Here is a 13,925-nt window from a genome sequence, read left to right as displayed (position 1 = left end):
TTCTCTCTCTATATATAACCTAATGGTGATCTGACGAGATTTAGGGGAAATTTTGTGTGAATTAGACCCGCAGTTACCATCCATACTGACTAGCAGATGAGTTGATGGCAAAACTTTCAATTAGCAATGCATGAATACACAAGCCCCTTGGGTCTTGCATTGAAAAGAATGTTTCAGTAATGACAACTGGCATTTAGAAATTAAAGACAAAATTACTCTCCCCATACGGAAGCTTGAGGCAACTCCTGATTGATTGAAAGGCCCATGAGCCACAGTCCCTAGTTACTGTTGTCTGAGCAAATGAGGGTCCAGGGTGTAGGGAAGAGGTAAACAGTAACGGAATAAAAAATGGAAATGATTAAATACTAGGGATCAAATAAAATAGTACTGTATAAGAATTGAAGAAATAGTTATTGAGAAATTCCTTAAGTCCTCAGACCCTGCAATTGGAAGGTCAGTCATTTGTTAAAATCCCACTTCCTTTCTTCACTGCCCTGAAATGGAAAACCTCACCTTGGCAGAGTCTGGTGGGAAAAGAGCTGGGTGGAAAAACAAACAGACAAACTTTGATACTTATTCAATCCGACTCTACTAACACACATGCTAACCTCTTAGTGTTCTTATTTCCACTATTTATAATATATAAAATCAATCGCCTCTCTTACCTAATAGGTATATTTTGAGACCTTGTAGGACTCTTCCCTAGGAATAAATGTGATCCAAAAAGAGATCCGCTCTCTCAGGGACTAAGGCTCCAAGATGGATAAATACAAAGAAAATCACACCTAGGTATGGTATAGTAACTGTTAAAAATCCAATGGAAAAGGGGAAAATATTAAAAGTAATTGAAAAAAAAATATCATTACCTTCAAAGGAGCAACAGTATATTGACATCTGATTTTTTAACAGAAACACTGGAAACCAGAAGCCAACGGAATAATATCTTCAAATTACTGAAAGTTAACAACTTTTAACCAAGAATTGAATAAGCTGGCAAAAACATGTTTGGAACTGAGTGAAATAAAGCCACGCTAAGAAAAACAAAACTTGAGAGTATTTATCACTAGGAGAACTTACACTAAAGGAAATGCTAAAGGTTACCCTTTAGGCAGAAAGAAAATTATTCCAGATAGAAACACAGAGATGTAGTAATAAAGAATATAGAGCAACAAGAAGGGAAACTACGTAGTAAATTTAAGTGAATACTGACTACAAAATAATAATATCTTGTGGGATTAAGTATGTTATAGACTGAATGTATCCCCCCCACAATTCATATGTTGAAACATAACTCCCAATGTGATGGTATTTGGAGGTGGAGCCTTTGGGAGGTGATTGCTCCCCTTATAAAAGAGACCCCAGAGAGCTCCCTTGCCCTTTCTGCCATGTGAGGACACAGTGAGACTATAGCTATGAACCAGAAAGCAGACCCTCACCAGACAACAAATCTTCAAGAACCCTGATCTGAAACTTCCCAGTCTCCAGGACTACGAAAAATAAATGGCTGCTGTTTAAAAGCCACCCAGTCTATGGTGTTCTGTTACAGCTGCCTGAATGGACTAGGAAAAGCTATATATATCTATAAGTATAAATACATACGTGTGTATATGTGTGTGCACAGATATAGATAGACACACAGATATTTAAAATATACAATAGCACTAGGAGGGGAGTAAAGGGAATTAAAGAGTCTTAAGGTCCTGGTACTGTCTTGGAAGTACCAAAAGTACTAATTAATATTAGATTTTAACAAGTCAAGAATGTATGTTGTAATCTCTAGAGTAATCTTTAGATGAGTGATAAAAAAATGTATAGATATTAGAGGAGATAAATAGAAAAATACTTAGACAACCTAAATGAAGGCAAATAAGTAGAGATAAAAGAACAGAATAGATGGGACAAAGAGAGAATGAGTAAATGGGAGGCAGATTTTAAGTAAAATATGCGAGTTATTTCATTACTACACATGGAACATATATACTAATTAAATGACAACAAATGTCAGACTAGATGTAAAACATGTGCATGCAATTATATGCTGCTTACAAGAGACACACCTTAAACATAAGGAAACAGAGAGGTTGAAAGTAAAGAATAAAGAGGGTTTACCAAACATACACTAACCAAAGATAGCTATTGCAGCCATACTAATTACAAAGTAAACTTCAAGGAAAAAAATCATAACTAGAGATAAGGAAAGATTTTTCATAATTATAAAGGTTTCTGTACATGTGTAAAATCTCATTATTCTAAATATTTAAGCACTCAAGACTCTAACTTCAACATATATAAAGCAAATATTATCAAACTAAAAGGAAAAATAGAAAATCCACAATCATTATTGAGAGAGGTTAGTATATATTTCTCTCAATATCAGACAGAATATGTAGATGAAAAAATCAGTAGGGATATGGAAGATCTGGACAACACAATTAACAAACATCATTAAAAGACATAACTGGGATACTCAAATCAATCCTGCAGAATTCATTTTCTTTCAAGGAAATAGGAAATATTTAACAAAACTGACCATATTCTGGGCCAAATTTCAAATACTGAAACCACACAGAGTGTGTTCTCTGACCACAGTGGAATTAAGCTAGAATTCAGTATCAAAAAGGGATACAGAAAATCTCTAGGAAATTATAAATTAAGCAAGACAATCATAAATAATTCATAGTTAAAGAAAAAGATGATGATGGAAATTAGCAAATAGAAAGAATGAAATGAATATCATAAAAATAACTGATATATGTGGGATGCAGCTAAAGCAGTGAAAACAGGGAAATTCATATCATTAAATGTACATGCCATAAAAGAACAAAGGCTGGAAAATCAAGTATCTAAATATCTGAATCAAAAAACTGTTAATCAAAAATAAATTAAATTCAAAGAAAGTAAAAGAAAAGAAAGAGCAAGGAAGAAACGAATAAAATTGAAAATATACAATATGGCAAGAAAAAAGATATAAGTATTAGAAAAGATAGTATAATTGTGCAGAAATAAAATCTGAAAGGCACCACAGAAACTGTTATAATTAAGAAGTGAATTTAACAAGATTTCTGGATACAGATTAGACTACCCAAATCAATTTGTATTTCTACATATCAACAACAATTAGAAAATAAAAATTTTAAAAGCATACTATTTACAATAACATAAAAATCAAATACTTGGAATAAATATAATAATGTATAAGACCAGGAAAACTATAAAATATTATTGAGAGAAATTAAAGGCAAATAAATGAAGGGGCACATAGTGTTTGTTGATTGAGAGACTAAATACGGAAAGATATCAATTCTCTCCAAAAGTACTGATGTAATGCAGTCCCTATAAAAATGCCAGTAGGACTTGTTTTCTGGAAAGCTGATTCTAAAACATATTTGAAAATACCAGAGGCCAATAATACCCAGGACGTTTTGAACAAAAACAAAAAAGTAGGAAGTCTACTGGATATAAAATTTTATTATAAAGCTACAATAATGAAAATAACGTGCCATCGGCACAATGTTAGGCATAATAGAGTGTTCAGAAATGATATTTGATTTGTGAAGGTTAACACTGTAGAGCAGTGAAAAAATAATCTTCAGTGAATGGTGCTGGGTCAAGTAGATACCCATATTAAAATATGAAAATGAATCCCTAACTAACAGCATATACAAAAATCAGTTCCAAGTAGATTGTAAGTGTAAAGATAAAAGCTAAAACAATAACAATTACAGAAGATCACACGGGAGAATATTTTCATCATTTGGGAGTTAGAAAAAGTTTTGTTTTGTTTTTTTTAAACAGAACACAGAAAAAAAAAATCCCACTAATCTCATATAGGAAAAGATGAACAAATTGAATTACGAAAGCTTAGAGATTTCTGTTAATCAATGACACCAGTAAGAGAACAAAAAGGCAAATCAGAAGTTGGGAAAAAATATCTCCAACACAAGGAACCAACACTGTTTGTATGCAGGATATATAAAGAACTCCTTCACACTAGTCAACAGAAGACTGACAATCTAATAGAAAAAAAGAGACCTGAACTAGTACTTCACAAAAAAGGATGTTCAAATGGTCAATAAACATATGAAAATATCTTCATTCTCAATAGTAATAAAGAAAAATGCAAAGTAATCTACTACACACCCAACAAAATTATGAAAATAGAAAAACAAAAAACAGGGTTGGTAAAAATATAAAGTAATCAACTTCCAGGCATTGCTAGTGAGAGGAAAACCTGGCACAACCTATAAGTTATAAAACAGTGAAAATAAGTAGACAACTGCCAAATGCAACAAAAATGGATACCTCACAAACATACTGCTGACCAAAAGTACTTAGAAACAAACAAACACACCCTGTATGAGTCAATGTATATAAAATATAAAAAAGTCAAAGTTAATCTATGGTGTTAGCAGGATAGTATTTATACCTGGGGAATAAGAAGGGACTAGTGATTGGGAGGAGGAAGAAGAAAGGCTTCTGGGGTGTTAGTAATGTTCTATTTCTTCACCTGAATGATAGTTACACAGAAATTGTGATAATTTGCAAAGCTGTACACCACTGCTTCTCAACCCCAAGTGACTTTTGCTCTTCAGGGGACATTTGGCAATGCCTGGAGGAACTTTTCATTGTTACCGCTGGAAAAGGGCGGAGTGCTACTGGCGTCTAGCGGGTAGAGGCCAGGGATGCTGCTACACATCTTAGAGTACACAGGACAGCCCCTCCCTCCTCCACAAAGAATCATATTGCCCAAAATATCAGTGATGTTGAAACTGAGAAATCCTGTTGTACACTTGTCCTTTGTGCCCTTTTGTGTAAGTTAACTCTAGTTTTTAAAAAAAGCCATGTGCATGTTTTTTATTCATAAACAGAAAGGATGCTAGCCTCTTTCCAAGTTTTCCTCTTTCTATTCATTTGCTTCTTGTTAATTTGATTTGTTGTCCTCTAGTGGTCGCTAAGGGCGGAGAGGGACAAATGCTCTTGCAAAATTGTATACAAGCAAAACTATAATTGAGGAAATGCTGTCCATTAATTATTTCCTCTATAACTCATTATTTGACTATACTGGAAGAACCTTTATATCCAACTCTCACATGCCAAGTAAAGGGAAGCAGAATTGGAGAAAGCATTATCCCACACAGAAACGAATTTGCTAGGAAGAGTCCAGGGTCTAAAGGAGCAACTTTTGCATTACTTACATGAGTCACAGATGTATCATGTTTCTTTTAAGTAGAAAGCAAAGTGCATTACTGATACTTTTCTGTATATGTATATGGAGAAATATCCAAAGTAAATACTTTGATTTCATGGGAAAAACAGGAAGGTACCCAGGATTATTTTTGCATCTTGATTTGCAGATGACTAAACTCAGTTTAGAAAAAGAATACCAATATCAACAAAAGCTACGTTGCAACACATATGTCAATGATTCCATCAGTGCTTATTCCCCCAGATCTGGTAAATGATGTTTGCCAATGACTAAGAGGCCAGTATGAAGAGGAATTTATGCGAGACAAAGAACTGAAGATGGTTGCTTAGGTAAATCAAAGTAATGTATCCAAAGAAAGTAATGAGATAACTTAAATGGTTCATTTCTTTAGAGCTGCTTATCTCAATGTAGTGTGGAAACATAGTATGAATTGCTCAATTGATGATCAATTTTATGAAAAAGTACAGGAGAAATAACATTGGTTAAATAATGCAATCGGTGAACACAGGAGACCTCAAAAGAACACAGTCGTCCTCATTCAGAGAAATTGGAAATGAAGGTCATTCACTCTTACTACTAAACTATTCACTTTTCCTCCTAAGATAGCCTCTTAACTCCTATAAGAGAATGAGTTAGTGAGGATAGAAGATAAACCAAACTCAACCAAACCAGGTAAACCTGATGTGATGCCAGCATCCCCGACCTCAACCACAGGAAAGAGAGGTCAACATGGAGTTGCCTTGAGATGAGATTATTAGGTACCATCCAGAGCAGAAGAGATGAAGGGACCTTGGGAGGGAGAAAACATACCAGTTGATCCAGGGTCAGATTTCTTAAAAGGATGGAGTTTGGCATGCCCAAGGAGTAGTAGAGACCTTATCGTGCTTGGACTCCAGTTTAACTGAACTTAGAAAACAATGACTCTTGATTTGCACCCTGGCTGGCAGAGTGAAACCCACAGCCATGACACTCCCGCAGGCTAAACATGGAGGCGAATGATAAAGCTGTCTCCCTTCACCCTTTTGCAAGAACTAGGTTGGGAGGAAATTCAGGGGCTACTTCAGCTGATGTGAAGAGCAGGCTGGATATTTCATACTCATCTTGCCAGTCACCCCAAACGTCTAAGAATGTCTCAAGGGCAACTGTCTGTACCTTCTGAGAAGCCACGTGGAGCCAAGTGTGGCTCTAAGAAAGCCAGAGGGTGGTTTTCAGATGCAGCAAGAGACCATGTTCTGTGAGGCTTCCAGTTGTACTGTGTTTTATAGTTTTAAATAATAAACATATTGTTCCGTCTTTGTCTGTTTGTCCCTCTCTCTCTCTCTCACACACACACATCACACCCTGCCAAGGCAGTGCTGAGCCTGTGGCTGGGCTACACTTTTAATTCTACTCTCTATCCCTACCTTTTAAATACTCTTCTTCCTTCTTGCTTTCCCCACTCCAAACCCTTCAGTCATCAAAACTGACTTTCCACACAAAGGCAAGAAACTCACGCGACTTTGGCACAGACGGTGCACCGCCAGCTGCCATCAAGGCCTGAGACCCGGCACTGGCCGCACACCCTGAGTGAGCAGGCCTGGCACGGGTCTCCGCGGTCGAATATCAAGCCCAGGTTTCGCTGACAGTGAGCACAGACCCTGCTGGTCTCTTGCTGAGTCTTCCCACTTCTACGTTTTGCTTCCAAGAGTTCATTTTTCAGCTTCCTGGAAGAAGAGAAAAAAAAAAATCATTTAAAAAACAAAACCAAAAACAAACCAGAGGAGCAGAGCTATCTTCATTTAAGGGATGTTTTCATTGGGAAGAATATTTGAAAGAATCAAGGAGTTAGAGTCAAATGACTCAAAAAACACAATTTCTCTCTCCAGAATCAATAATCCTTTGATCTCAGTAGTGGAAAAACATAATGTTTCTGTTTTACTTTTGACGTCTTCCACTAGCACTACTATTTTGCTATTAGTATTTATTTACATTCTACTCTATCTTCTCCAGGGTATCCTTGATACCATAACATGGGAACACAACCCCAGTCTACAGGCATGTACAATACCATGTTCTCCCCTTGCCTAGATATATTACATGAGGCAAGAGTGTGAAATCAAGCTTGGCAACATGGGTACTTTCCTTAAGTGAGCCAATGAAGAGTTTGCTGCAAAGACACTGTCCATCATTTCAGGTTGAAATGCTTCTGCTTAGCATGTGAGGGTTTCCAACAATTTCCACTGACCTGGGGGCCCTGCTATCAGATATATCTCTCTTTGAATACAGGTTCCATCAGGAATTAGTTGTTCAACCTTAAACAATGATTTACCCACTCAACTTCAGTCTCTTCAGTTCTAAACTGGGAGTAATAACATTCTACTGGGACTGTTTTTAAGATTAAATGAGAAGATGGTGCACTAGGAGGATGCGGAATTTGCATCTCCGCACAACTAGGGCACCTCGCAGGCACCAGTGGGGGACCACGGACACCTAAGGGGATGGGAGGAACCCCCCAGCTACCATGTAGGATGTGGGGAGTGGGGGGGAGTGAGGGGGGAAGAGAAGTGGAGGCAGGACAAGACCAGCGCCCCTGAGGGGTGGCTGGGGGAGGGGAAGGGATGCCACGCCCGAAAGGGGAAATTGGGGGACCACTGGGAGGGCAGAGGATCAAAAGGGAGCATGGCCAGGTTCTCCTGCCCACTTGGGTCCCCAGGAACCTGCTGAGATCCTGGGCCTGATCCTCTGCCCACTGAGGCCCCCTCCAGCCGCGCAGGTCCTGAGGGAGTGGGAGGGAGGGAAGGGGGAGCAAAAGTAAAGGCCGGACCTCCAGGTCTGGAACCCCTGAGGGGTGGCTGGGGGAGGGGAGGAGTTCCTACACGCAGTGGGATCCACTCACAGCTTAGGGGTCCAGCGGGGAAGGGGGAGAACAGAAGGGAACGTGGTGGGGGGGGGGAGTGGAGGAACGGAAGGGAATGCAGCCAGTGCTTTCCCTATCCACTTAGGCACCAGGGAGCCCGTTGGGCCCCAGGGCCTAATCCTCTGCCCTCTGGATCCTCCCTCCTGCCGTGCAGAGCCCAAGCCCCGCCCCTACACCCCCACCCAGAGCCCTACCTCTACACTCAGAGACCCCTTCCAACGCGCTGAGCCTAAACCCAACCCACACACCCTCACTCAGGGCCCTACCTCCAAACTCGGGAACTCCACACTCCAGAGGCGCTCCTTTCCACGTGCTGCCTCTCCCCTTCCCCACAGGTCCTAAGCAGAGGCCCCGCCCCACACTTGAACTTTGCCCTGCCTAGGCTCCGCCCACAAGGCCTTTTCTGGCTGTGGTCCTGAGTCTAGGCCCTGCCTCATGCTCAAACGTCACCCCACCCACCCCCATGTAGGCCCCGCCCCACCCTAGACCCCACCCCTGCCTAAGTTCCACCTCCCACCTAAACTCCGCCCCCCATAGCCAAGGCTTTTTTTTTTCCCCCGTTTTTCCTCTTTTAGATTAGAGTTCTGTTTTACCTTGTTGATACCTTTATATTTTTATTTTTTCTAATAAATCTTTTATTTTTCTAATTTTATTTTATTCTTTATACTTTGTTATTGTTCTGCTCCTTTTGGCTTGTTCCCCTTTTTTTGTTTTTCTTTTCTGCTTTCTGTTGTGGTTTTATTTTACCTTGTTGCAGTTGTTTCAATTATATTTTAATTTTTCCTGATATATTTTTTATCTTTCTAATTTTATTTTGTTTTTTATTCTTTGTTATTGTATTGCTCCTTTTTTCTTTTTTTTCTTTTTTTTGCCATGCCACACGGCCTGCAGGATCTTGGTTCCCAGGCTGGACATCAGGCCTGAGCTCCTGTGGTAGGAGCTCTGAGTCCAAACCACTGGACTAGCAAAGAACCTCAGACCCCAGGGAATATTAATTGGAGTGAGGTCTCCCGGAGGTCCTCATCTCAGCACCAAGACCCGGCTCTATCCAACTGCCTGCAAACTCCAGTGCTGGACGCCTCAGGCCAAACAACCAGTAACAGGAAAACAGCCCCACCCATTAAAAAAAAAAAGAAACGACAAAAAAATATGCTACAGATGAAGGAGCAAGGTAAAAACCTACAAGACCAAATAAATGAAGATGAAATAGGCAACCCACTTGAAAAAGAATTCAGAGTAACGATAGTAAAGATGATCCAAAATCTCAGAAACAGAATGGAGAAAATACAAGAAACGTTTAACAAGGATCTACAAGAACGAAAGAGGAAACAAACAGTGATGAACAACATAATAATTGAAATTAAAAATACTCTAGGAGGAATCAATCGCAGAATAACTGAGGCAGAACAATGGATAAGTGAACTGGGAGAAAAAAATGGTAGAAATAACTGCCGGGAGCAGAATAAATAAAAAAGAATGAAAAGAATTGAGGACATCTCAGAGATCACTGGGACAACATTAAACCCACCAACATTCAAATTACAGGGTTCCTAGAAGAAGAAGAGCAAAAGACAGAGTTTGACAAAACATTTGAAGAGATTATAGTTGAAAACATCCTTAACATGGGAAAGGAAATAGTCAATCAAGTCCAGGAAGCACAGAGAGTCCCATAAAGGTTAAGCCAAAGAGAAACACGCCAACACACATTTTAAACAAGCTATCAAAAATTAAATACAAAGAAAAAGTATTAAAAGCAGCAAGGGAAAAGCAACAAATAACATACAAGGGAATCCCCATAAGGTTAACAGCTGATCTTTCAGCAGAAACTGTGCAAGCCAGAAGGGAGTGGCAGGACATATTTGAAGTGATGAAAGGGAAAAACCTACAAGCAAGATTACTCTACCCAGCAAGGATCTCATTCAGCTTCGATGGAGAAATCAAAAGCTTTACAGACAACTAAAAGCTACAAGAATTCAGCACCACCAAACCAGCTTTACAACAAATGCTAAAGGAACTTCTCTAAGCGGGAAACACAAGAGAAGAAAAAGACCAACAAAAACAAAACCAAATCAATTAAGAAAATGGTAATAGGAACATACATATTGATAATCACCTTGAATGTAAATGGATTAAATGCTCCAACCAAAAGACACAGGTTGAATGGATACAAAAACAAGACCCTTATATATGCTGTCTACAAGAAACCCACTTCAGGCCTAGGGACACATACAGACTGAAAGTGAGGGGATGGAAAAAGATATTCCATGCAAATGGAAATAACAAGAAAGCTGGAGTAGCAATACTCATATCAGATAAAATAGACTTTAAAATAAAGAATGTTACAAGAGATAAGGAAGGACACTAGGACACTACATAATGATCAAGGGATCAATCCAAGAAGAAAACATAACGATTATAAATATTTATGCACCCAACATAGGAGCACCCCAATACATAAGGCAAATGCTAACAGCCATAAAAGGAGAAATCGATGGTAACACAACAGAGGGGTACTTTAACACCCCACTTACACCAATAGACAGATCATCCAGACAGAAAATAAACCAGGAAACACAAGTTTTAAATGACACAATAGACCAGATAGACTTAATTGATATTTTTAGGACATTCCACCTGAAAGCGGAAGAATACACTTTCTTCTCAAGTGCACACAGAACATTCTCCAGAATAGATCACATCTTGGGTCACAAATCAAGCCTTGGAAAATTTAAGAAAACTGAAATAGTATCGAGCATCTTTTCCAACCACAACGCTATGAGATTAGAAATCAATTACAGGGGAAAAAACCAGAAGAAAACACAAATACATGGAGAGAAACAGTGTGCTGCTAAATAACCAAGAGATCACTGAAGAAATCAGAGGAAGTCGAAAAATACCTAGAAACAAATGACAACAAAAACACGACAATCCAAAACCTATGGGATGGAGCAAAAGAAGTTCTAAGGGGGGAACTTCATAGCAATTCAAGCTCACCTCAAGAAAGAACAAAAATCTCAAATAAACAATCTAATCTTATACCTAAAGGAACTAGAGAAAGAAGAACAAACAAAACCCAAAGTTAGTAGAAGGAAAGATATCATAAAGATCAGAGCAGAAATAAATGAAATAGAAACAAAGAAACAATAGCAAAGATCAATAAAACTAAAAGCTGGTTCTTTGAGAAGATAAACAAAATTGATAAACTTTTACCCAGACTTATCAAGAAAAAAAGAAGAGGACTCAAATCAATAAAATTAGAAATGAAAAAGAAGAGATTACAACTGACACCACAGAAATACAAAAGATCATAAGAGACTTCTACAAGCAACTATATGCCAATAAAATGGACAACCTGGAAGAAATGGACAAATTCTTGGAAAAGTACAACCTTCCAAGATTGAACCAGGAAGAATTAGAAAATATAAACAGACCAACCACAGGTAATGAAATTGAAACTGTAATTAAAAATCCTCCAACAAACAAAAGTCCAGGACCAGATGGCTTCACAGGCGAGTTCTATCAAACATTTAGAGAAAAGGTAACACCTATCATTCTCAAACTCTTCCAAAAAACTGCAGACGGAGGAACACTGCCAAACTCATTCTACGAGGCCACCATCACCTGGATACCAAAACCAGGCAAAGGTATTACAAAAAAAGAAAATTATAGACCAATATCATTGAAGAACATAGATGCAAAATTCCTCAACAAAGTACTAGCAAACAGAATCCAACAATACATTAAAAGGATCATATACCATGATCAAGTGGGATTTATCCCAGGGATGCAAGGATTCTTCATTATATGCAGAATAATCAATGTCATACACCATATTAACAAATTAAAGAATAAAAACCATATGATCATCTCAATAGATGCAGAAAAGGCTTCTGACAAAAGTTAACACCCATTTATAATAAAAACTCTCCAGAAAGGAGGTATAGAGGGAACCTACCTCAACATAATAAAAGCCATATACGACAAATCCACAGCAAACATCATTCTCAATGGTAAAAAACTGAAAGCATTTCCTCTAAGATCAGGAACAAGACAAGGATGTCCACTCTCATCAGTATTATTCAACATAGTATTGGAAGTCCTAGCCACAGCAATCAGAGAAGAAAAAGAAATAAAAGGAAAACAAATTGTAAAAGAAGTAAAACTGTCACTGTTTGCCAATGACATGATACTATACACAGAAAATCCTAAAGATGCCACCAGAAAACTACTAGAACTAATCAATGAATTTGGTAAGGGTGCAGGATACAAAATTAATACACAGAAATCTCTTGCATTCCGATACACTAACAATGAAAGATCAGAATGAGAAATCAAGGAAACAATCCCATTTACCATTGCAACAAAAAGATTAAAATACCCAGGAATAAACCTACCTAAGGAGGCAAAAGACCTGTACTCAGAAAACTATAAACCACTGATGAAAGAAATCAAAGATAACATAAACAGATGGAGAGATATACAGTGCTCCTAGATTAGAAGAATCAATATTGTGAAAATGACTATACTACCCAAAGCAATCTACAGGTTCAATGCAATCCATATCAAATTACCAATGGCATTTTTCACAGAACAAGAACAAGAAATTTTACAATATGTATGGCAACACAAAAGACCCCGAATAGCCAAAGCAATCTTGAGAAAGAAAAACAGAGCTGGAGGAATCAGGCTCCATGACTTCAGACTATACTACAAAGCTACAGTAATCAAGACAGTATGGTACTGGCACAAAAACAGACATAGATCAATGGAACAGGAGAGAAAGCCCAGAGATAAACCCACACACATATGGTCACCTTATCTTTGATAAAGGAGGCAAGAATATACAATGGAGAAAAGACAGCCTCTTCAGTAAGTGGTGCTGGGTAAAATGGATAGATACATGTAAAAGAATAAAATTAGTACACAGCATAACACCATATACAAAAATGAACTTAAAATGGATTAAAGACCTAAACGTAAGGCCAGACACTATAAAACTCTTAGAGGAAAACATAGGCAGAACACTCTATGACATAAATCACAGCAAGATCCCTTTTGACCCACCTCCTAGAGTAAGGGAAATAAAAACAAAAATAAACAAATGGGACCTAATGAAAGCTAAAAGCTTTTGCACAGCAAAGGAAACCATAAACAAGATGAAAAGACAACCCTTAGAATGGGAAAAAATATTTGCAAACAAAGCAACTGACAAAGGATTAATCTCCAAAATATGCAAGCAGCTCATGCAGCTCAATATCAAAAAAACAAACAACCCAATCCAAAAATGGGCAGAAGACCTAAATAGACATTTCTCCAAAGAAGACATACAGATGGCCAACAAATACATGAAAAGATGCTCAACACCACTAATCATTAGAGAAATGCAAATCAAAACTACAATGAGGTATCACCTCACACCAGTCAGAATGGCCATCATCAAAAAATCTACAAAGAATACATGCTGGAGAGGGTGTGGAGAAAAGGGAACCCTCCTGCACTGTTGGTGGGAATGTAAATTGATATAGCCACTGGAGAACAGTATGGAGGTTCCATAAGAAACTAACAACAGAACTACCATATGACCGAGCAATCCCACTACTGGGCATATACCCTGAGAAAACCATAATTCAAAAAGAGACATGTACCACAATGTTCATTGCAGCAGTATTTACAATAGCCAAGACATGGAAGGAACCTAAATGTCCATCGACAGATGACTGGATAAAGAAGATGTGGCACATATATACAATGGAATATTACTCAGCCATAAAAAGGAACAAAATTGAGTTATTTGTAGTGAGGTAGATGGACCTAGAATCTGTC

General features: G+C 38.1%; 1 protein-coding gene across 18 annotated transcripts in view; it reads right to left on the bottom strand.

Annotated features, from left to right (window-relative positions):
• The window catches only part of SYTL5 (synaptotagmin like 5), a 292,517-nt gene that overhangs the window by 146,107 nt on the left and 132,485 nt on the right, over positions 1-13,925 (bottom strand). For all 18 annotated transcript variants that reach the window (XM_082446446.1, XM_082446445.1, XM_082446458.1 and 15 more), the window contains one exon: positions 6,700-6,909. In XM_082446446.1, coding sequence (XP_082302572.1) covers positions 6,700-6,909 — 210 coding nt within the window. The remainder of the gene's footprint in view (positions 1-6,699; positions 6,910-13,925) is intronic.

The sequence above is a fragment of the Balaenoptera physalus genome (genome assembly GCF_965194825.1).
Source record: "Balaenoptera physalus genome assembly, chromosome: X".
Lineage (NCBI taxonomy): Eukaryota > Metazoa > Chordata > Mammalia > Artiodactyla > Balaenopteridae > Balaenoptera > Balaenoptera physalus.
The sequence above is the reverse complement of the archived record's forward strand: the minus strand, read 5'-3'. Positions and strand labels throughout refer to the sequence as shown.